The 21,623-nt window shown below is 44.5% G+C and overlaps 1 protein-coding gene and 1 long non-coding RNA gene across 3 annotated transcripts in view; both read left to right on the top strand.

The window, feature by feature from the left end:
- Positions 1–21,623, top strand: part of LOC108099002 — a 259,141-nt gene that overhangs the window by 90,509 nt on the left and 147,009 nt on the right. The window lies entirely within an intron of this gene.
- Positions 13,247–14,295, top strand: LOC108099001. 2 transcript variants are annotated; one of them, XM_017202232.2, is made up of 2 exons: positions 13,247–13,310; positions 13,362–14,295. In XM_017202232.2, exon 2 carries the CDS (start codon positions 13,403–13,405, stop codon positions 13,589–13,591), a length of 189 nt encoding a protein of 62 aa, XP_017057721.1. In that variant the 5' UTR covers positions 13,247–13,310; positions 13,362–13,402; the 3' UTR covers positions 13,592–14,295. The 2 variants fall into 2 exon arrangements, with proteins under 2 accessions (XP_017057721.1, XP_017057723.1); XM_017202234.2 differs by having other exon boundaries at positions 13,271–13,310; positions 13,367–14,295.

The raw sequence follows: 21,623 nt of genomic DNA, 5'->3' as shown, positions 1-21,623 counted from the left end.
ACTCAACTGTTTAACGGAGCCACACGCAAATGCAAATATTACCATAATAATCGCACGTGTCCCACAGACCATGACTAAAGCAATCGCGCCGCGTCCATCTCAGACAATCAGTGGCGGACCCCTTATGCAGTCTTCGAGCATACAGTACGAGTGTATATCCGAACCGAAAGTCTCCTTTACGAGACTCAGACACGACGAGGCATGCAATCGAAATCTATTTACCATGCAGCAGCAGCAGCACTGGCAGCGCCAGAAACAACAAAAGGGGAAACCCCCGAGTGAAGAAAGCGGCTCATTACAGGTTGCCGATGTGGTTGTTAGTGTTGTTACTGCACCGGGTTGCAACCGGGTTGCGGGAGATACCCTAACTTATCGGCTATGCGAGATCTGGGATCTGGGATTGTGCAGTTAGTTGGATCTGATACGGCAATCTAGCTGGGCTATAGGTTTAGTAATCGAAGTGAGGTAAATTGATTAATTACTCCTATAAATTGCAAGTGAAGCTGACTTCCCCATTTTGTTATGATATTAAAAATAACTGGGATAAGCTCAACTCGACTTGATTTACTACTTTAAATCCTGTCGGATTTGACATATAAGGAACACTCCTCCGATTTAGTTGCACCCCGTTTATAGGGTAACCCGAATTCGACCCTATTCAATTTGGCCAGCCAAAAACGATGGTTATTCTTAGGCTCTCTTGCGGTAGTTCGCTTTGTTTTGGTTACATGCCATGCAATTTATGCCCAGGCGCCCCTTCTGGTCGCCCTGCCCCTAATAAAAGTCACTTGATTGGAACTGCAAGTGGCTGCGGCGACGGCAGCGGCAACGTTTTATTGGTTTATTATGGCGACGCGCTGCCTTCGGGCCATTTCGAAGGGGGCGGGCCGGGCCCCATGAGCCAAACAAAAATATAAAAACACTTCGCTCGCGGTGCACCTGTCTGCAAACTCAGCACCGAGCACCGAAAAACAGGCCGCCTGCAGTTGGATGGCCAAACGGTTTGAGTGTGTTCCCAGGGACGTCCTTTCGTCGTCCTCGTCTTCTCCTGGCGCCTCCTTCTCGACCTTCTCCACCGCCCACCCCTGGCACTCTGGCTTATTTTTTGGCCAGCCAGGCAATCAAATTTTATGGCCTTGTTGGCCTGGCCAAACATAATAGAGAGATCACAGCGCCGCATCTCGTCCTCTCAACACTCAATCAGTGCAATGCACCAAAAGGCAAGTACACAGAGATGCTATATTGGATTCAGGGATATGGACACTAAAATATACCTATAATAAAAAAATCTACTTCTCTTAGCCGTACTCGTATGACTAGTATTTTTTCCTTCCATATTGGGATATAACTTTTAATCTTTAGAAAACTTAATAGCATGAAAAAGACTACGGATTTTTAATTCGTAACTGGAAAGTACTTAATAATTCGGTACTCTCTTCGCCAGCGACTATCGCATCACGATCCCACTCCAAGTGCGACATCATAAGTCAAAGGAATGCCGTCGGGCTGCAATTGGCGGCGCTGCAGTCTGCTTAAGTGCCTCGTTCAGTCAGCTCCAGCCCCACATCCCTCGCCATCCCTCTCCATCCTTATCGGCGGCCTCATACTCGTCCTCGTCCTCGGAATCGTTCGGATGGCCCCGGCCTATCTGGGTGCCCGCATCTAACTGTCGCATGAGTTATGGGCCTCGTACTCATACTCGTACTCGTACTCACACTCTTACCCGTTCTCGTACTCATATTCATCCTCCGATGCCGCACTTGTCGTCCTTTGTGCCCCGAATGCGGCCACTGCTAATTTTATGGCCTCGTAAAAACATTAAAAATTACAAAATAAAACGAATTCGGTCCGATTCAGCCCACTGATATGCTGCTACCCAATGGTCAAGCGTTTTTTTATGGCTATTTTATTGTTTTCATATTCCTGTGCAACTTTTGGTGCCAATTTAGCAAATGTTCTCCGTATGACATTTACGAGGCTACGCGCAAGAGACTCCGAGCCAATGAAGAAGATGAGCAGGTGGCTTCCGTTCTTAAATAGATCACTTAGATATAGTCGGACGACTCCCCATCGTTTTATGGCCGTTGAATTGAGTTGAGGACATTTCCTGCTGCTTAATTGACTCGTTCTGCGAATATGGCTTTGGGAAATCGTAAACGTTCACTTGCGGAATCAGATAAGTGTTAACCATAAGTAGTCCCATAACAATCTTAAAACAAGAAGGCTCCGCTTAAAATAGGAGTTCCGAATCTTTAAGGTTCCAGGCCCGAAAATATGTAAATACATCGGTCTTAAAGAAATCAATCCCACAGAATTTTACCCGAATTTTCCACTCCATTTAACAAATACTCCGCATTGTGAATAAAAATCAAATGGGGCAGATGACATAAATATAAAAAATTTATAACAAATAAAACACGACATTCTTTTTAGAGCACTCGGAAGGGAAAACTGAGTTCAATCGTTCTCAAAGCGAATCGAAAGCAACCCACGAAAATTCAGAGACAACTTTCAGCTTGATTTTAATTTTTGAGAGCGAATATTCATTCAATTTGCGTTTGTGGGGGCTTTTTACGATTACACGGCATTGGGAAATATTCGGAACTTTATGGACAAGTTGTTGGGTGTTTTGTAGGGCTCATCGTGAACAATGCGAGCGAGGCAACACCCAAACTCGAAACTCGAAACTCCCCTTGGCACGCAATTGACTATCAAAAATATTTTTTACGTTCCCTCTTTCTTTCCGGGGCCGAGGGGACAAAGGCTAATGGCAACTTCAGGAGTGACATAAAATCCAATTTTATAATGCATATAAAGTTTTAATACACCATACACCAATCCCCACAACACAAAGCCACCCCCGAAAATCAGGAAAAAATTTCATGCATACACTTTGATAGAAATTTTAGTAGACCATCAAATTTAATGCGCCACCGACAGCAGCAGCAGTACGGGAACAACAACTTGTGCATAAAATTTTACTTCCCTCTATTGGAGGGGGCGAGAAGTCCACCCCGAAGCACCTAATACCGCCATTCGCTATTAACCTGGAGTAAAAACGGAGGAGTCTCCCGCAGCGGAGTTATTGTTCGGACCAATTAGAATCGGAGTAACATTTTTGGCCAGCTTAATCCTGCGGAAATTAGGCGGGCACCATAAGAAACTCCATTTAAGGCGAGAGCAAACGAAAACACGGAACACGGAAACCGGATCTCTTCACTTTAAAAGGATCCAAAGGGGTTTGGGAGGGGTTATTCCCATTAGAGGCCTCACCTTCACCCCTGACAGCCATAACACTAAACATAACAACAACAGAAAACAGCTGCTCCGGAGGGGGAGGCTCGAACATCCTGATGCCATAACATTTGTGAAGTCTATTAGCAAAAACGACAGTCAAACAAACTTCACATCTAATCACATGGACAAGGCGATGGACAGGGGGATGGAGCACAGTGGCACGGGAACATGTTGATTCAAGAGGTTCATTGAACCTCAGTAGATAATTTAAGGTCTAAAAATCGAAAATCTAAATCAAACTAACTAATTTCCATGGTTGATATTTCATCTAGGTATAAAATTCCACTTTTTCTTTTCATTTAATTTAACTTATCGTCGGTGGAAGAGCCCCACTGTCTCGGCTTTCATCCTTGGACAGGATATGAGCGTTGGCATTAACATTAGCATTGACACTAATGTGTGGATTTTGTTTAGTGTGTGTGGCACAGGCGGCTTTAATGACGCGTCAGCAGGGGAGGCTCTTCACCCTTAACCCCCGTCAAACTCAAATTCGAACTCCAACCCTGAACTGAGTTTCTCTGGGCCGCAGAAGGGTTATTAATAAATTATTTTTTATGGCTTCCCTGGGGTGGGCTGGTCTAAAATAGACGCCTAAGTGCCATGAAATTCAATATATATGAAATGGTTTCGAAAGGCCGGACCGTTGCCACTCCGTCGAGTACCGGCACGTTGCGTATACGTAATATTTTTAAATATTAATAAACGTTTACTGCCTTGGAATAATTTTGCAGAAACTTTTGCTATTTGTGGAATCATTCTTGTTCAGCAATTGAAATATTTTGAAGCAAAGTCATCAAAACGGTATTAGGTTGTAGGAGAAAATAAAAATAGATTTTAGGGAGAAGTGAATAAAGCTAAATTTAATTACATTTTCATGACAATTCCCATCAATTTAAGACAAGAAATTTGTATATTTTTAGCATATAACCTTAAGTTTTGTTGTAGACCTAGAAACCTTAAACTTTGAATGAAAACAGGCTATAATCTACATGGGCTGGCTTCCTCAGTTTTCCTTTTCTAATTAACAGCAACGGTGGCCAATTATAAACCGAGGAACCGAGTAGAGGAAAAAGAGGCTAGAGAGAAGGCATTGAACTTGTTGGACAATAAACGCATTAAAGATACACGTGTACCGAGTTCGGCTTAATTAAAATTCGACAATGATAAACACAGAAGATACATTAATAAGGCAAGGCAGGCGATAAAAATAGTGAGGAGAGGGCCAGGTACGAAAGCGGTCTTAAACGTTTTTTCGGGCCTGCTTTTGCTTCTGTTATTGTTATTGTGTCGCTTAAGTGCGAGTCGGAAAGTGTTTGGCCTCAACACTTGACTTGCCTCCGGCCAGGCCCACTTTAATGCCTGCGGAGAGCGAAGAGCTCCATTCAGCTTCGGTCATTTGAAGTTTATTACCCGCGCACGTGTGAACCAAAAATACCGAAACGTACGAAAATGTTTTTGTCTTCTGCGCTGTCGCTTGGATTTTTACAATGAAACCAGAAACCGGAAATTTGCCCAACAGCTCGTAGATATCTCGGGCGGATGGGAAAAGGGTCCGCGGGGCAGAATCACTGAGGTAAGTCGAGTACGCCTTGTTGGCCACTCGGGCAGAGCCCATGTAGACCAAGAAGAGATGTCTCAAATGTGGCTATGAAGACGTCTAAATGCGAAATTAAATATGCCACTTTGAATGACATTAGACAAGAGCTTGTGTCTGACACGGTTTTCGTTTGATTCGCTGGCTGCGGTGGTTGTCTTGGCAAATCGGGATAAAAAGGTGTGTAGAAACCTCTGATAGAAGCGGCATGGAGGAACGGGTTTTTTGTTTGATATTTAAGAAAGTACTCTCTTAATCTGTAAGTATATATTCACTTGTTATGGGTATAAAATATATATAATATTAGTGTTAGTATATTAGTTCGCGAGACGATCTGGCACAGGCGCCCTTTAAAATTGAAAACCATGCAATCTAAGTTGAATGAAATGAGTTACCTATTAATAACAGGCGTTTCAAAAACCAAATCAATTTGCCTCGACTTTCACAGCATTGAATTGCACTGACGGCAATCGAGATCCACTCACCTCAAAACCAGATACAACTCCAAAACAAAACCCACTCGCAGTCGAAACTGTTCGGGCTCTTGAAAGCAGAAAGAAAAGCAACCAAAATTGTATTTTCTGCTATTGACATTTTTTGCCTCGGTGTGGCTCATTCATGAAGTTCGGTTTGTCTTGTTTTTGTGTGTGTTTCTGTAGATTTTAAGTCCGAGATAATTTGGCGAAAAAACTAAAGTTGGCGCAAAGAGGGAAACAAACACGCGTGCAGAGCTTTTCATTCAAGACACGTACTCGAGAGACCCACACAGATAGAGCTAGGCTCTTGGTGCTTTTTATACCCTTGCAGAGGGTATTACAATTTCAGTCAGAAGTTGGCAAGTAGATATTTTTGATCATCTCTATCTGAACATATGGATCGTACAGTGTTTACATCTTACATTTCGTTAAGGTCGATACTTTTGCCCCTGTTTGTGGCTTAACATAACGTGACTCTCAATGCTTCTTACTTATCTCAGAACTTATTCAATTTTAGTTCAAATTTAAAGAGGCATTTTTTACCACTGTTCAAGTCAAACTTTCCAACTCTGATAGTTTGCTGAAAGAAAACCCAAAACTAAACAAAGTTTTTAATTTTTCGAGGATCAAAATTTTGACCCCCTTTTGACCCACAACGAGACTTTCTGAACCCATAACTTTGTCAATTTCCATCCGAATTCACAAAACCTTTTAGACGAAATTCCTAACCAAGTGTTATTATTTTTGGTATTATATTGCTATGATTTCTTTCAGATGGTGTTTTTTAGGATGAAACCTTTCTGCCTTTTGCTTGACATTTTTAATGACTGCAAGGGTATATAAGCTTCGATACGCCGAAGTTAGCTCCCTTTATAATGTCGAGTGTTACCTGCCCGCAGGGGCAATAGCATTTGAACCGAATTGAAAACGAATCGAACTCAACTGAAACGAGCGGCACCGAAAAAATTCGATTCCGTTCATTCATGAAATGCTTTCGGTACACAAAAACAGCTCGCGATTATTTTGGTTACCGAAAACAAACAGAAAGCGCAGGCGCAGCGTTTTACTGACTTCCCTTTGGAATAAACACAATTTTAATAAGTCACCCACAGTCCTCGAACTTTAGCAGGCAACAATTTTGTACCAATTTAACTCACGTTGTTTTTATCACGAATTTCATGGAGCATTCAAAACTGGGAAAATTTATTTTGGCAATGACCAAAAACCCAAACAACAACCAACCCAAAGAAGAGTAAACAACAACAGCCGCAACTGGTTTGCTTGATTAAAAGGTGAATGAATTCACAATTCGCACAAAAAGCGCGTTCAAAGGAAGACATGGAACGAGGGCAACAAGGAAAACAACCGAATTTCAGCCACAGAAATCGTTTTTATTACTAATTGGAAACTCACTCATACTGAGATACACGTATGCAATTAACTTTAGTTTTCCTTTTAATGGAACTACCTATTTCCTTTTGGTATAAATTAAAATATATGTACTTGTTACAAACATTTTATATTTTTATACAGAAAATTAAACGTTCGAACAGGTCATATTGGCTTCGAACCCTTCCTCTTTCCGGTTGATTCGATCGTTTAATTATGAATTGTGCGTTTCTTATCTCGGCAAAATGTCAATGAATGCATCCATCAGATACAAGCAGACTGCTCTGACGTCAGCGCGCTATTGTTTTCAAATACCTTTCAGTTTTCTTAAATGCTCCTTAAAGCGACTGAGAAATACATGTTATTGTGGCTGAGGACTGGCATAAGCGGCTACTAATGAGCAGAGCAAATAATTCAGATGTCTGCTGAACTCGAGGTCTAATGGAATTTTACCCACTTGGCACTTTTCGGGCAAATGCTTTTTCTCCGTTTAACTTCTATTCAATTGATATGGCTAATGTCACTTTTTTGGTAGTTTTCCCCCGTCTGGATTTTGTGGAAAAGTTTACAAAAGTTTCCATTACAAGTTGTAAACAATCCGAGTCAGTCAGCTCAGTTCAACAAGTCGGGTTCTTCGAGGGGTCACTGCGAGGCAACCACGATAGGGAAGCCAAGCACGAGACTTGCGAGTGTGATAATCGCTGGGCGGAGGGGGCGAAGGGCGGGGCGACGGAGGGGCTGCGCTGATTATCGACTCCATTGTGCGTTATGCGTTATTATGCCTCGCCTTGCATTGCATAAAAAGCAGTGGAAAAATCGGGGGCCCAACCCTGTCAATGAATGGAAAACCACCGCTCGAGGAGGCCGGAGATTCGCCGATTAGTTACGAGTGCGTTATTCTCGGAAAATGAGATCAGCAGTGTGCAGTGTGTGCAATCTTGTTTACGACTCGTGGGAAGCGACTGGATTGTGGTATCCAAAGTGATATCTGGTGTTGAAGATAAGCCAACCGTCCTAATCGAACAATAAGAAATGACTTTGGATCCATACTTGGCTAGCAATAAAGCTATTCCTTTGATATGGCAAGCTCTGTTGTCTGATCTTAAAGGCGTTTCTGAACTCTTTGAGACCACCTACGTTTGCAGCAAACTAATTGCCGAGCCATTTCAATCTATTCCCACGTATCCGTATCGCTGCATACGAGTCACCTCGATGTGTCCAACTTCGGATGTGCGGCGGTCGCCAAGATCCAAGATCCACAATCCATTCCTTGCCACTTGCCACTCAATGTCACTTGAATTTTGCCAAGTTTACGCACGCGCATCGCCAACCCAAATACCAGCCGCCAATTTCCAAGAACGCTTCCATTTCCCCCGTCGCCGTGGCAAATGTACTGTGATAATTCATGGAATTCCTTGGCGTTGCGAAATATGAAGGAATGCTGTTGGCGGAGACGAGCCCAAGTCTCATTTCCAGTCGGTAATCGAACAGCAGTTCGAGGCTTAATACTCGTATTTGTTTACTTGCATTTTTAAGGCCTGGTTTTCTTTTTTAGCCTACGATGGGTAACCACTCATCGTCCTTCTTCTCTGCCTCGAATCCTTAGAATCGTTAAACCTAACATCAATCTTAAGGCGGAAGGGCTTCCCATGTAAGAGCCCATTTTTTTGTTCAGTGCTGGCTTGCTGGTTTGCTGGTCTTGTTCATAGCCTGCTGCATTAACCAGGGGGAAGGGAAAAGGGGCAAGTGGCATGGGTGGGGAGTGGGGTAAGGGTCACTGAAAGGGGCCTCGCGTTCGGGGGGACCAGGCTCGTTTTTACGAGTGCTGCGTTTTTAGTGCTTTTTAATGACTTCTTGCGTGCCACATGCAGCCCAGAGAATCGGGAATTGAGAATCGGCGGCGGCGAATGCAAAGTGAGAATGGGTTCAGATGGCAAAGGGGGCTGGGTCGAAAGAGGGTCTGAGATCCGCATTTAATGCCGCATGTTGCATGGCCCGCATTTCGCTGGAATTCTCGAGGTGTCGTCGACATTTTTTGTTAAATTAAATAATAAAATAAATCGAGTGAGAGGGGGGATGGTCGAAATTAAAACATGAAAATAAATTAACCACAAAGAAGGGACGAGAAAAGAACAAACACAAGCTGAGGCAAACGGTTTGTTCTGCTCCCCCTAATGACGTTGTTCTACAAGTTTCCCAACTTTGTTTGTTTTTTTTCGGGCGGTAAAATGGCGTGACTGAACGGGCAAGTGCATTTTTGGCGCTTGGGGTTCTTGCCGCAGGCATTCTTTAAAACCCACCAGAATAAATGGCTTGGCCAAAGTTAACGCCGGACTGTAGAAGCCAAATTTAATTTTACTTAATTTGACTTAAATGAAGTTGCAAGCTTTCCCATAGGAAACATCCAAAATTATGAAATTAATACATAAAATAATAATAAAATCTCATGTAAAAACAAGGTCGTGTCCGAAGTAATCAACTTAATCGGTTCCGCTCTCAATGCCACAAAATATCTTTGCATTGCTGCAAATAGTTTCGCCTGTCAAACTTCAAGCTGTCATGTTGGTTGGTTGGTTGGTTGGTTGGTTGGGAACAATCCAAGGACAAAGTTGCCACCGACCGACTGGGAGGACGTTTCGAATGTCTTCATTTCGATTCGAGTCGAAATCAGTGGGGCACGCCACCACACCACACCACTGCAGCTGCAGCTGCAACACGAGCTTGTTGCTGCAAGTGGCATGAGGATGTGGCAGTCGCAGCGGCAGCAGCAGCAGCAGCAACCTGCGTTGGCATGTGGCAAGCCATGTTGTGTCAAAAACCTGGCAAGTGCCACTTTGCGGCAGTTGTGGCAATGGCCCTCGTCCACGTGCAGCAACTGTTATGCCGGTGGTTTGTCCGTGCCCCTTCGATTCGCCCCTCCCCCGTAAATCGCTCCCGTAAATCACCCCTTCAGGGGGTGGGGCCACCCACATGGGCGCCACATCGCCGTCAGTGGGCATTTGATTGAAATGTGTTTGCTTGGCTGCGGCTTCAACCGCTGTCCCCTTTACACTCGCCACCTGCTGCCGGCCACTGCCACCCAACTCTTCATCCAAAACCAATAAATGCGAGAAAACAAGAATTTTGCACGAACCAAGCCAAACCGAACTAAACGGACGAACCAACCGACCCCGGCTTTGAACTACACAGTAAGAAATATAGGAGAAACTGTTTTAAATATTTGGTAAAAGTATATGATTTTATGAGTAGTTATTTCGATACGAAAATTAAAATATTGATGAGCATTAACACGAAAATAAACTTCAAGGAAGCAGATAGAATTGTGTATTTACTTTTGAAGATGGTTAATGTTGGCATTTTGGCATCTGAGGTCCATAAAAGTGTTGTAACTTCTGTAGCAAGTATAAGAAAATATTCTTTAAGTGGATTAGGTGGAAACATTTCGGTTCAGCTCGGTTCCGTGGTTCCGTAGTCGAGAACAATATGGCCTCGGAGGAGAATCGGATGGACACGGAATGTTCCCCTTGGCCGTTCTTGTTGCCGCCGATGTTGCGAGGCGTTTTGGTGGCACACCCACACATTTGTATATCCCCATCCGCATGCTGAACGAGCGGCATGAAGAGCAGCAACAACAATTAAAACTGTTGCAACATTTGCGGTGACTTTGGTGTCTGTCGGATAAAACAGAAAGAAGGTGGACCCTCGTGAATGTGGCGAAAAATAAACAGAATTGTATGTGCAACCACATTAACATGAATACAATTAAAGCTAGATAAATAATATTTATAAATAACATAGTTTTGTTTGAGCAAATTCTAAAAATGAGTTTCATGTACAATGTCAAAGCGAATTATGCAAGTGGGTTACATAATATTTAGTGAGAGCTATTCCCTGAGTCTCTCTGATTTACCTCGAGGCTTTAAAACCTACTGCAGCGGCACCATTTCACTCAATCTGGGGTTACGCCCACTTTTCGCCGCTTTCCCGCCCAAAAAAATGCAACCGCACCTCCTTACTTCTGGGCATCGTTTGGATTCGGCAAGTTGGAGTACACAATTTGCTTTGCTTTCGCTTCGTTTTAATTTATTTTATTGCAAAATGCATTTCTTGGTCGGATTTTGGCGCGGAGTCGGTACTTTCGGTTCCTTGGCCGCAGCAAAAACCGAACCCAATCCCAATCCCAATTGCAATCCCAAGCGAAGCGAACCGAACCGAAAGTGTCGCCGTCGGAATGGAAACAAATTTAATTTAAGTGTCAGTGACGCTTTTCGCGGGGAGACCGCAGAGAACTTGGCCCGGAAGAAGTTTATTTTCTTGCATCGCTTGGTGCATTATTTTCCCCATTTTCCCCATTTTTTGCGTTCGTTTGGTTTTCGGTATTTGTTTTTTCGTCATTTCCAAAGTCAGCTGTCGTAGCTGGTTTCTCGGTTATCATCATCGTTTTGTGGCAAAAACGACACGCAACACCATTATTTGCCACACACTGACAGCCGGCGCTTCCTGTCCCTGCAATCCTGCCATCCCGTCGAGGACCTCCAATTGTTTCCCCGTCCATATGGCTCGGTCCGAGGGCCGTCGTTATTTGTCCGCCCCGTTGTCCTTTGAGTGTTACTTGAAACAACTTGAACTAAACTGCTGAAAACCATGCACTTGCAACCTTCTCGAACCCAAAAGCGACTCCTCCCCCTCCCCCTCGTTTTTAACCAGGTTTTGGCTAGCTGACAAAACTTTTCGCCATTGGGGATACGTGTGCAAAGACTTTTTAAGCGCACAAGGACACTTGACAACAGCAGCAGCAGGACGAACCCCCTTCTCGTTCCCGTTCCCCTTTTTCGTTCGCCACCTCCCACCCTTGACATTAAAGCCACGTTACGTGTCCTCGCCACTTTAATTGGAACCTAAACAAGGGTTAAAACGGCGCTTTCCCCCGAAAAAATAATGGAAACAAACGGAGATATCCGATAAGCTACACGCATGTGGCAGAGTGCAAATTATGGGTCGTGAACGAAACTGGGGAGCTGTACGTACCAGCTGTAGTGGGGAGATTTCACAGGGGATATTACACGATCGGTTGTGACAGACACATGACACGAATCTAAAGTCTTACCACACAGCATTGTTAGGGGTCTTAACGAGTCAATTTAAAATGCAACTTACAATTATATTCCGTTGAGCAGGGGTTAAGCCCTGAAACACCTTGCCAGTTTAATAAGTTCCTTATTAAATTCTCCCACAGTACTGTGAGAAGAAATCTACCAGTAGATCGACTTCTTCCGATTGGCGGACTACCGAAAAGCTGATCTCGGGCTTCGACCTTTCCTAATGACCTGCTAAGTGATCAAGTAAAACACTTCCTGGCCGTTAAACGCGTATCCAAATTGGAGTTAGCAATTAGCAGTTAGTCGTTGGAGCAATGGCAAACAACGGGCAGCCCACTAATGATCGCACTACTGCGGTGACCTCACCCGGTGCAGACCCCCTGATCTGATCTCATTTGCAGTCCGCCAAAGTCCGAGAACCCAGCTGATCTCAGCCTGAAACCGAACGCGTAAACAAGATGACGTATCCGCCGTGTGGCCGCCTCAATGACGTCAGCCTGCGCATTCGCCGCGTGTGTCACACCGATTGCAACAGAAGTGAGCAGCAACCGCGGTGCCGGCGGCGGTGCAGATACACCCGAGTATCTCTATCTGTATCTGTAGATCCCCCGATGGCGGTGACTAATGCCGCAGCCGGCATTACCCAATGTGGGTCAGGCATGAATTTGCATTTGGCCAAGTCTATTTCGGGCCGACGGCAGCTAATGCACAAAAATATACCCAAATATTTCGGTCATAAAATCGGCGACAACATTGCGAATTAATCATACGATTCGAGTTGATTTAAGTGCGCGGTGCCAGGCAAAAATGGTTTGGGAAAATTTCGATGAGGGTTCGGTCGGGGGAATACCCTTTAATTGTATGCCTACTAAGTAAAAATTAATGGCAGTAGACACAAAATATCACTTGTGGGGATTCTGCCATCGAGCACAGAATTTAAACGAGCTATTACTTTGCTTCCTACCAAGAGCATTAGCTTCTATTCCCAATATCCCCTTAAAACCCTCAACTCTCTTAGTCTGTTCAATTAGATTCAGAATACCCTCTAACTTCTGGCTTAGTAAACCACACAAATAACAGGAACCGAAACGGACGCGGAGACGGAGACGGCGGAGCTGGAGGACTAGTTGGCCAAAATCAATTGACATGATTTCCACATGAATTGCCATAACAACAACAGTGCTAACCCATATATTGCAGCCCGCTCCGGTTCGTGGTACGAATGTTGGCCACCCAAATACGCAAATCTATCTCCGCGATCGACCAAACAGGGGCTCCCGCCCGTAGCCCTTGGTAACCAGCGCGACTTGGAGGCCGTCGAGGCACACTAACCTAAGCCAAGTCGAAAGACGGAGCGTTGGCCAGAAATCAGTTTGGCAACAGCGAGCCAAGGAGCTGGGACGCACCGCGCAAATCCGATCCTCCAGAGTCCAGAGTCCAGATTTTCGATTCCAGGTTCCAATTCCTGATTTGCTGATTACTGATTCCTGATTCCTGATTCTGCAGAGAAGTCGAGGCTAGCGAGAGGACCTACACTCGGCGAAAAGATGTGCGACTGCGGCTGCTACTCGTACTGTCTGCACGACAGCTCCTGCTACAGCCACTACCACTCGCACTCGCACTTGCATTCGCACCACTGCTGCGCGGGCTACAAGTATCTCAAGTGCCTCTGCCGCTACTACCGCCATGGGCACTGCACCTGCTCCTGCTGGCGGAGGAAGTGCTACCTGCTCTAAGGAGGACTCCTGGCGATGCGGCGGACGACGCGGGGATCGGGATCTGGATCCAGACGAGGCACACGACACCACACAAATCACAACTCAAACAGCGCAAATCACCAAAGAAATCACACGATAAAGTCCTTTAAGCAGTTGCATAACACTTGGCTGCATCCAATCGAGCAGGAGTGAAAAGTGGAAAGTGGAAAATGGAAAATGGTGAGGGCATGTGAGAATCCGAGGGACGAGAAGGGAGAGCGGGGAGAGGGGAGAGAGACCAAACAACTAGCGTGCATACGGGTCGTATGTGCAACGTTTTCAGTTGTCGCGTGAGTGAGCCTGCGTGTGTGTGCGTGTGCGTGTGCCTGCGCCTGTGTGTGTGTGAAAATGGTTCAAGGATGCGGCCAACACTGTTATCGACTGCGTTTTGCATTTTGCATTTTGCATCTGCAAAGTCCCCATTCACACCGAACACACACACTTAATCCAGTGAAGCAACTCGAATTAGTGCGTAAGTTTTACTTTACACCCCACAAACACCCACACACCCACCCACACACACTCGATTTACACACCCAACTCCACATCGTTGTCGAACTAAATACATCCAATGTTAGAGCGTAGTGCGTATCGATCGACGTTCGAGGAATTCGCCATATTTGTAACGTTTCCAATCCAAAAACAATCCAGAAATAAAGTTTTACTCCAACACCACAAACGAATCGAAACGGAATTGTTTGGGAAAGGGCACACGAATCGATAATCTTTTACACAAGATGGTTCGATACAGGAAACCTTGTTAAGAGCAGAAAAACCGAGCGTAACTTTTATTAAGGTTACTTAAAAAAAGAACAACCTCTGCAAACGCAGCCCAAATTCACTTGCCTTAATTATCTCCCCCCATTCCCCATTCTCTATTCCTGGCATTAATCTGAATTATGATCATTACAGTCGCCCTAATGCCACATAATATCTCCGCAGGATTCCCCAATCCCGAAAGCTGTCGCTCCATATTTTCCCCAGCGTAATCATCTTTTGCTGACTTTGACTTCGATGAGTTTCCTCGCTTTTTGTTGACATTGCCCAATTGGCCATATGCAAATACCAACAAAGACCCTCTAAGCTGAAAGTCCCCTCTTGCCTTCTTGACATCTGTTGTGGGTTGCTTGGCAAAAAATGTGGAGTCAAAAATGGAAATGTTGTTGTCATTATGTGCATTGAATTACGTTTATTTGATGGGCCCCGCTACCCGGGAAATTATCCAGTCCCGCCGACAATGATTATCCGCCGTAACGACGACACCTCCCCGCCCCTTGGCCATTAAAGGTGTTCCGGCCGACAAACAAGGTGATTATGGCCAAGCGAGTTGCTCTCTGGACTCCTGCTAATGGACTCACTCCGCGCTCACTCGGTCAAGTGCAGGAAAAGCGGGGGAAGTGCGGGGAAAATGTGTGTCTACTCGGATATCGGTGTATTTGTGTGTATGTTAAAAAAGTCAGGGGACAAGGCGAGCATTTATTTAAATTTTGCAGTGCAGGTTCACAAGGACGTGACTGCGAGAGTCGAACAAATTCCTTGTTCCCCAATACTCCACCCCCTTTCCCCCTCCTCCCCCTGGCTTTTCCCATCCCTACCCTCGGTGTTGGAAATTTTCCGACTGCCTCATGAATATCAAATGATGACGCAGCATTAACGCAAGGGGATGGGACCTGAATGGCGACCGAAATTGGGAAGAGAGGAGGGTGGCTGGATCAGCTTTGGTATTGGTTTTTGATTATCCTGCAATGCAAGTGGAGGAGAGCGGTTGGAGGGGTATGTGCTCTGCAGGGGGTGACATTCCTGTTAACATTTTAATTAACATTTTGTTGGTAGATCGTAAAAAATTGCCGGACATTTCAGAGACAGATTCTGAACGCTTTTCATGGATTCAGCACAGTGGAGTCAAACTATCTGTCCACTTACAAAAATAAATGCTTCGAAAATACGGAGCTCCGACTGTCCTATCCTCGTATATGTACACCTTTACTGTTAGTACATCTAACTAATTGCAAGCGAATCCGCAACTAGTAGCTTTTGGTACAGTCACGCTAATGAAGTCCCGCCCACCGCAGACTAGGCTCCTCTCATCGGCGCCCACACCCCGCCCTCTCCCTCCCCACTCCCCACTAGCGCCCTTCTCTCCACCGTGCTTTAGTCGCTTGTTATGACTTCGGCCTCATAAAATTTTCCAGCTGACTAAATTTAAATTGCGCATGCAAAAAAAGCACTCACTCCCATACTCGTACTGTACAGACAGAATAAAGTAAAGTGGCGTCCGACACAAATTTTGTGGAGGATTTGGGGAGACGGTGGGCAGGTGGGCAGAAAAGGGGGCGTGGCTGACGCCGGCGATGGCGCTTGACTGCAACAATGTTGCCGCAACATAATTGTCTGGTGCTTAATGCGCTTGTATGCTCGATTACCGCGCTTTCCTTCCGCTCCCCCCGCCCCCTTTTCGTTTTCCCCCTGGCCACTCGAATACGATTTGCCTGTCTCCCGCAGAATGGGAAAAATTATTGCAACGCCAGCTTAAAATGAGGAGAAAATATGAAATGTTTTTTCGAAGAGCAGTGGGCGTGTGAGAAGGCGGTGACTGAATAAATCTCGTAAACTGTTCGACCGAACAAAAAATACTGAAAAACTCACTTTACTTGGGTGGCCTACCTAGAGTTTATCGATAAATAACCGTCTTGGCTAAGCACTTTTCTCGGAAAAGCTCCCCCGCATCCATATCGATGGTTATTTATGACAATCAATTTCGGGAAAATCTCCTATAAATGACAAAGTTTCTAAAGGTGATCTATTGGCAGACAAAGCTAGCTTTTCCATGAAAAAAATCCTGACTTATTGACATCTTGAGTTATAAATATTAAACCCGTACGAATATGAGATAAAATGGTTTTAAATTTCAATATTAGTACTTAAAATATCGAAGTACTTTGCGCCTTGTAAAAGTCATCGATAAGAATGCGATAATGATAATGATCCCACATTTCTGGTTCCCTGTCATCATCTTTCCCGCTCGGTTAATCATCATTTTTACAAGAACCCCCAGCTTTGGAGTCATTAAACTGCACCAGACACACGAAATCGGTTTAACAGGAACTCCTCAAAGTAGCAGCTTCCCCTCCATAACCTCCATAACCCCGCCGGGCTGCCTACTCTGACCCGTTGCACCCATTGCTGCCATCGCAGTCGCAGCCCGGGGCTCAATCAGTTGTCAGTGGTTCCTTTTCACACTGTTTGCCAGATCTATTAGCAGCCGCATGGCACAAACTGCTCTGGCCATCAGGTCTGAGGGCCCCCTCCCCCATCTTTCCCATCTTAACCCATTTGCGCCCCCTTAACCCCGTCTGCGGCCGGCTCCTTCATTATGTCTGTCTGGTGCAACAATGTTGCAGTTGAATTATGCTCAAGAAGCGGAGAGGAACAAACAACTTAAGCGCTCAAACTTGAAGTTTTTATTTATTTTAATTCTGCATAACCCCCTCTCCCGTTGTCCCGCTCTCCCCTCTTAAAAAATGGTAAAAAATTAAGTTTAGTGCGACCGCAACAACGACGACGACTTAATGATGCTCCGGTCCCAACTTGTTGGCCTCCGTTTTCCGTTTCTGAACGAATTGAACTGAGTTGGCAGCCCCCGAGCTAGACAACAATTGCAAATCATTGAAGTCATTAGCACGCCGAAAGAGATGGTGAGAGTGCGAGTGAGTGAGAGAGAGGGTGAGTGAGTGAGAGAGAGGGGAAAGCGGGCGGGAACTGGTTATCTTTCATCTTTCCAAGCCCATTTGGAATCATAGTTAACTGTTTGGTGTAGAAAAACCGATTTCGGGTAGCAAATACTTGAACACCCTGAAAAAGGGATCCTTCATTAACAATATTTTGAAATCAAAATATTCCTTTTATAATGTAATTCTAATATTTATTTTTACTCATCTATTTCATGTGAGTCTTATGCAGAAAAGAGTTTATCCTTAGAAAATAATAAGGTCTGCTGGTAAAAGTTCCTTCTCTAATACCATAGTTAATCGCACTTAATCGCAGAGGGTATGCAAAACTACGGCAAATATTTTGCCAACTCACGCTCCCATTGTGTGATCTGTGTTGCATGCACCTTCCCCCGCCCCTCGTCGGCCTGTCTGCCCCCTTTTCCCGCCCGCTACCCCCTCATCTGCCCTGGTTTCTTTGCCTGCCTGCAATCGCGATCATCTTTCACTTTCTGCCGCTGGCGCAGGCGCAGCATTTTTGCAGTTTTTTCTGCATTTTTTGCCGCCTGCTGTCTGTTTCTTTTTTATGTAGCAAATGCAATTCATACATTTCCATTGAGCCGGCTGCCAGAGGCCCCAGCCCCCAAGCCCCCCTTTGTTCCGTCTGTGGCTGCAACAATGTTGCTAAGTGAAGTGGAGGCTTTGGAAAAAATTGCACATTTTGTTTGCCGTTGTTGCAGTTGCTGTTTTGTGTGTTGTTTTTTGTTGCACTTTTTGCTGTTTGTTTTTCTGTCTTCTGTTTCGTTGTTATGTGCTGACAACAAGTCCCTGCTTTGGCCACAGATTTCCTTTTTGCGTGTTTGCCTGTTTTTCAGCTGCTTTTCAGCTGCTCTTTTCCCCCACCTCTCCAACTCGCTGGCAATTTTCCTCATCATTTTCATATTTTTCACAATTTTTTCAGTCTCTTGTTTTCGCCGCTGCTAATTAACAGTTGGAACCAACGCAATTTAAATTCAATAAACAAACTGACAACAAATTACTCATACGCCACGAAAGCCTTGGGGAACAAAAACACAAAACCAAACAATAACAAATCATTATTTAGCCGTTGAGAATTTTTTTGACCTTCTATAATGACTGCTGTAATGATTTTGATGGGGACGGCAATGATGATGTTATCATAATACGTATTTTGCAATTGCAAGGGCGAAAGCAGAAAGTCCAGGCCAAAAACAAAAACAACAACATTTGCAGATAAAACCAGAAAAACAAATTCGAGTGAAAAAGACAACAAAAAACGCTGAAGCATCAACAGCACAAAAAAGATTGCCACAAATTGACAACAACAACAAAAAAAAAGAAAAAGAAAAAAGAGAGCGTTCATTGCTACCCAGTTCATTTTTGGTGCGGTTTCAGCTAATGTGTGTCAAAGTAAAACGCAATTTATGATATTTATTACGTGAGCCAATTCCGATTTGCAAAAAATATGCAGAAAGAAATCTGAGGGCTTGGGTTACCAGATAAAAAGCAAAACAAACGCAGATAGACAACCACAACAAAGGAAAACAAACTCATTTTAATGAAACTCTTTTGGAATTTCGAATTTTTTATGCTAATGCCAACAAATAATAAAGCACAGCAAGGCGTAGAGAAAATTGCCAGAAATGAGGAATTATGGGAAAATCCACGAAGCGCCAGAAAAAAACTGGTAATAAATGTGAGAAATGTTTGAATGGCGAAGAAGTGGCTGGCAGAGAGCAAGTGAAAGTGGAGGTCGCCGGGTTCATTGAGTTATGAGATCATCGCGGTTCACCGAGGAAGGGAAAGACAAGCCCAGCGAAAGAGTTATTTCGCAAGAGGTCAGGGTGGAATTAAACGGGGGCGCCAGACGAAGGTTGGCTGCTTGTGAGACCATTTTTTAATTTTTTAGGTTGTTTATTTTAAATTTTCAATTTTATTTCTGACAGTATTTTGTAGGTGTTTCAAATTAGTTATGTATATTCTGTAGCTTAAACTTTTTCTGCAATTCTCCGAAAATTATATACCCCGAACTGCCGTAGATTTAAAGCATTTTCTTAAATCTTTGGACCGTTGCCGCTTTCTGCAGAGTTTCTTCTTCAGCCCCTTCTACCTCCACTCTCTTCTGCCTTTATCCACATTCCTCTTCTTCTCATTCTTCGCTCTTCCATCAAAGACCGCAACTATTTCACATTTTTTTCGGCAACAACATCATCAACTAAATTACTTTGTTAGCGAATTTTTTGCGTTTATTGTTGTTGTCATTAAGGCCCAAAAACGCAATCTACACACACACACACACTGCACACAACTCACATTCACACAGTTTGAGCCGCCGCAGCCGCAGTCGACGTCGCTGCCAGCGTCGCAGTCGCGGTTTGTTTACAAAACAAAAACTCTTTTTTCCAGGTCAAATTTGTTTACATTCCGCTTTGGAAACTGGGTCATTGTGAGGCGTGTGCGAGCGAGACGGCTGTCGTTCGCTCGGGCCAGGCATGCGAGACAGAGACGGGTGATAATGGGGCATGGGAGGGGGAAAGGGGAAAGGGGGCAGCAAGGTGAGACTAGGTGAGGAGCGGGGTGGTGGGCAACGGGGTGGGAAGGTTGCAACTGTTGGCGATTGTTGTTGCCGATATTGTTGCTCACTCTTATGTGGTTGTTATTGCTGAGCCAAAACCGAAAACAGCTTGAAATCGCCGACAAAACAACAGCAACAACGAAAACGAAACAACAAGCACTTTGGGGCATGCCACCAGCGGCGAGCGACTGCGGATAACGAGCTTTTCTGCTTTGCAAGCAAAAGCAGTGTGGCAAGGCGGCCTCTTGCGGAGATTAGTATGACCAGAGCAAAACAGAAAACTCGATATCAAGTATACGCACCAATATTTGCTTGCAGATTGATATGTATAAACAATTAAAGATCTTTCTTACGCTTTTAAGAAATTCTAATAGAAAAGCACTAGCAATTTTTTACTTCTCTGTATAACAGAGATAAATTTCACATAACATAGATTACATTTCTCACACATTTTCCGTTTTGATTTGGCCACACTTTGCACAAGATCATTTGAGGCTTGCAATTAGTTGTTTTGGAATTTCCGCTGCGAATGTTGTTTTGTTGCAGCAACAACAATTACACGCCCCAATGCAATGAGCCCCTGCCCCTCTGGATTGCCATTCAACATTCGACTCGCTCAACATGTGTGTGTTTGTCTGTGCAATTTGAAAGCTATTTGTGTCAATGACAAATGATTCGAATTTATCGAAAAGTTGCAATTTGTCAAAGTAAAGCTGGCGTGTGTGCGCTTGGAGGGGGAGGAGGGAGAGGGGCAACGAAGTCGAGGCGGATCTGTGGGTCAACCTTGGATGGAATGCGAACACGACGCTGCAGCAGCAGCTAAATGATGAATTACACGGTGGCCTAACAAACAGGAGATGGGGTTTTCAGGGGGTTTCACCAGACAAGCAGACCGGCAGACCATCTGACCAGTAGCCACTGGGCAAGGCTACTCAACCGCCAGCTTAACTGAAATCAAATCGAATCCAAGCGAGTTTTCCCGCCGCTGCCGCCCCAGTCGCCAAAATGTCGCCGTCTGACATTCTTGATTGTCAGCTGACAGGTGGACGTCGTGGGGGGAGGAGAACGTATGTATGGGCGGGGCGGGGGTTGAATGTCTCGTGTCGTGTCAGGTTGTCGTACAATCAAAATGTATCTGACAATCTTAATAAATACGAAGAATGCGACGTTACAAAATAAAATGTTTTCGCTACCAAAGGGGTGAATTAATGGTAAATATAGTTGTAAGTTGTTCTGGTTGCGTTTTATGTTGTTTTGCAACGATTTCGTCTGGTTATTTATCAGTATCTTCAATGGGCTTTAAGTTAACTCTAAAAAATAGTTACAATATCCTAAGGGCTTAGGTATTCTTTTAGACCTTTTTTTTATTTATTCTACCTTTCCTATTAGCTTTAGTTCAGTGTCCGTGCTCCGTGCACTTCAGGTATTACATTAATCAAGCCAGGCTGCTCGCTCTCGCCGGCTGGCCAACTGACTAAGTTAAAACCTTTTAAGCACAATTACCACCCCGACCACTGCGAGAAGTCTCCATAGACACGGCCTTTCAGTTTAGTTGCAATCATTTTATTTCCCATTTTTTTCATATTAAAACTCCGCTCCGTTCCAGCGCTCCCCCTCTAATTTGGCCCCTTCGTCGCTCCGTCGCCGTTCCACTCTGTAACCATAGACACTGCGCTCTGTTGACCATTTCAATTGTGCATCCTCTGCT

Source organism: Drosophila ficusphila, unplaced genomic scaffold (assembly GCF_018152265.1).
Source record: "Drosophila ficusphila isolate 14025-0441.05 unplaced genomic scaffold, ASM1815226v1 contig_288, whole genome shotgun sequence".
NCBI classification, from domain to species: domain Eukaryota; kingdom Metazoa; phylum Arthropoda; class Insecta; order Diptera; family Drosophilidae; genus Drosophila; species Drosophila ficusphila.
Note: the sequence above shows the minus strand (reverse complement) of the source record. Positions and strands in the feature narration are given on the sequence as shown.

Excerpts from the sequence above, each read along its gene's own strand:
- LOC108099001 (XM_017202232.2), top strand. The coding sequence starts at position 13,403 with ATGTGCGACTGCGGCTGCTACTCGTACTGTCTGCACGACAGCTCCTGC.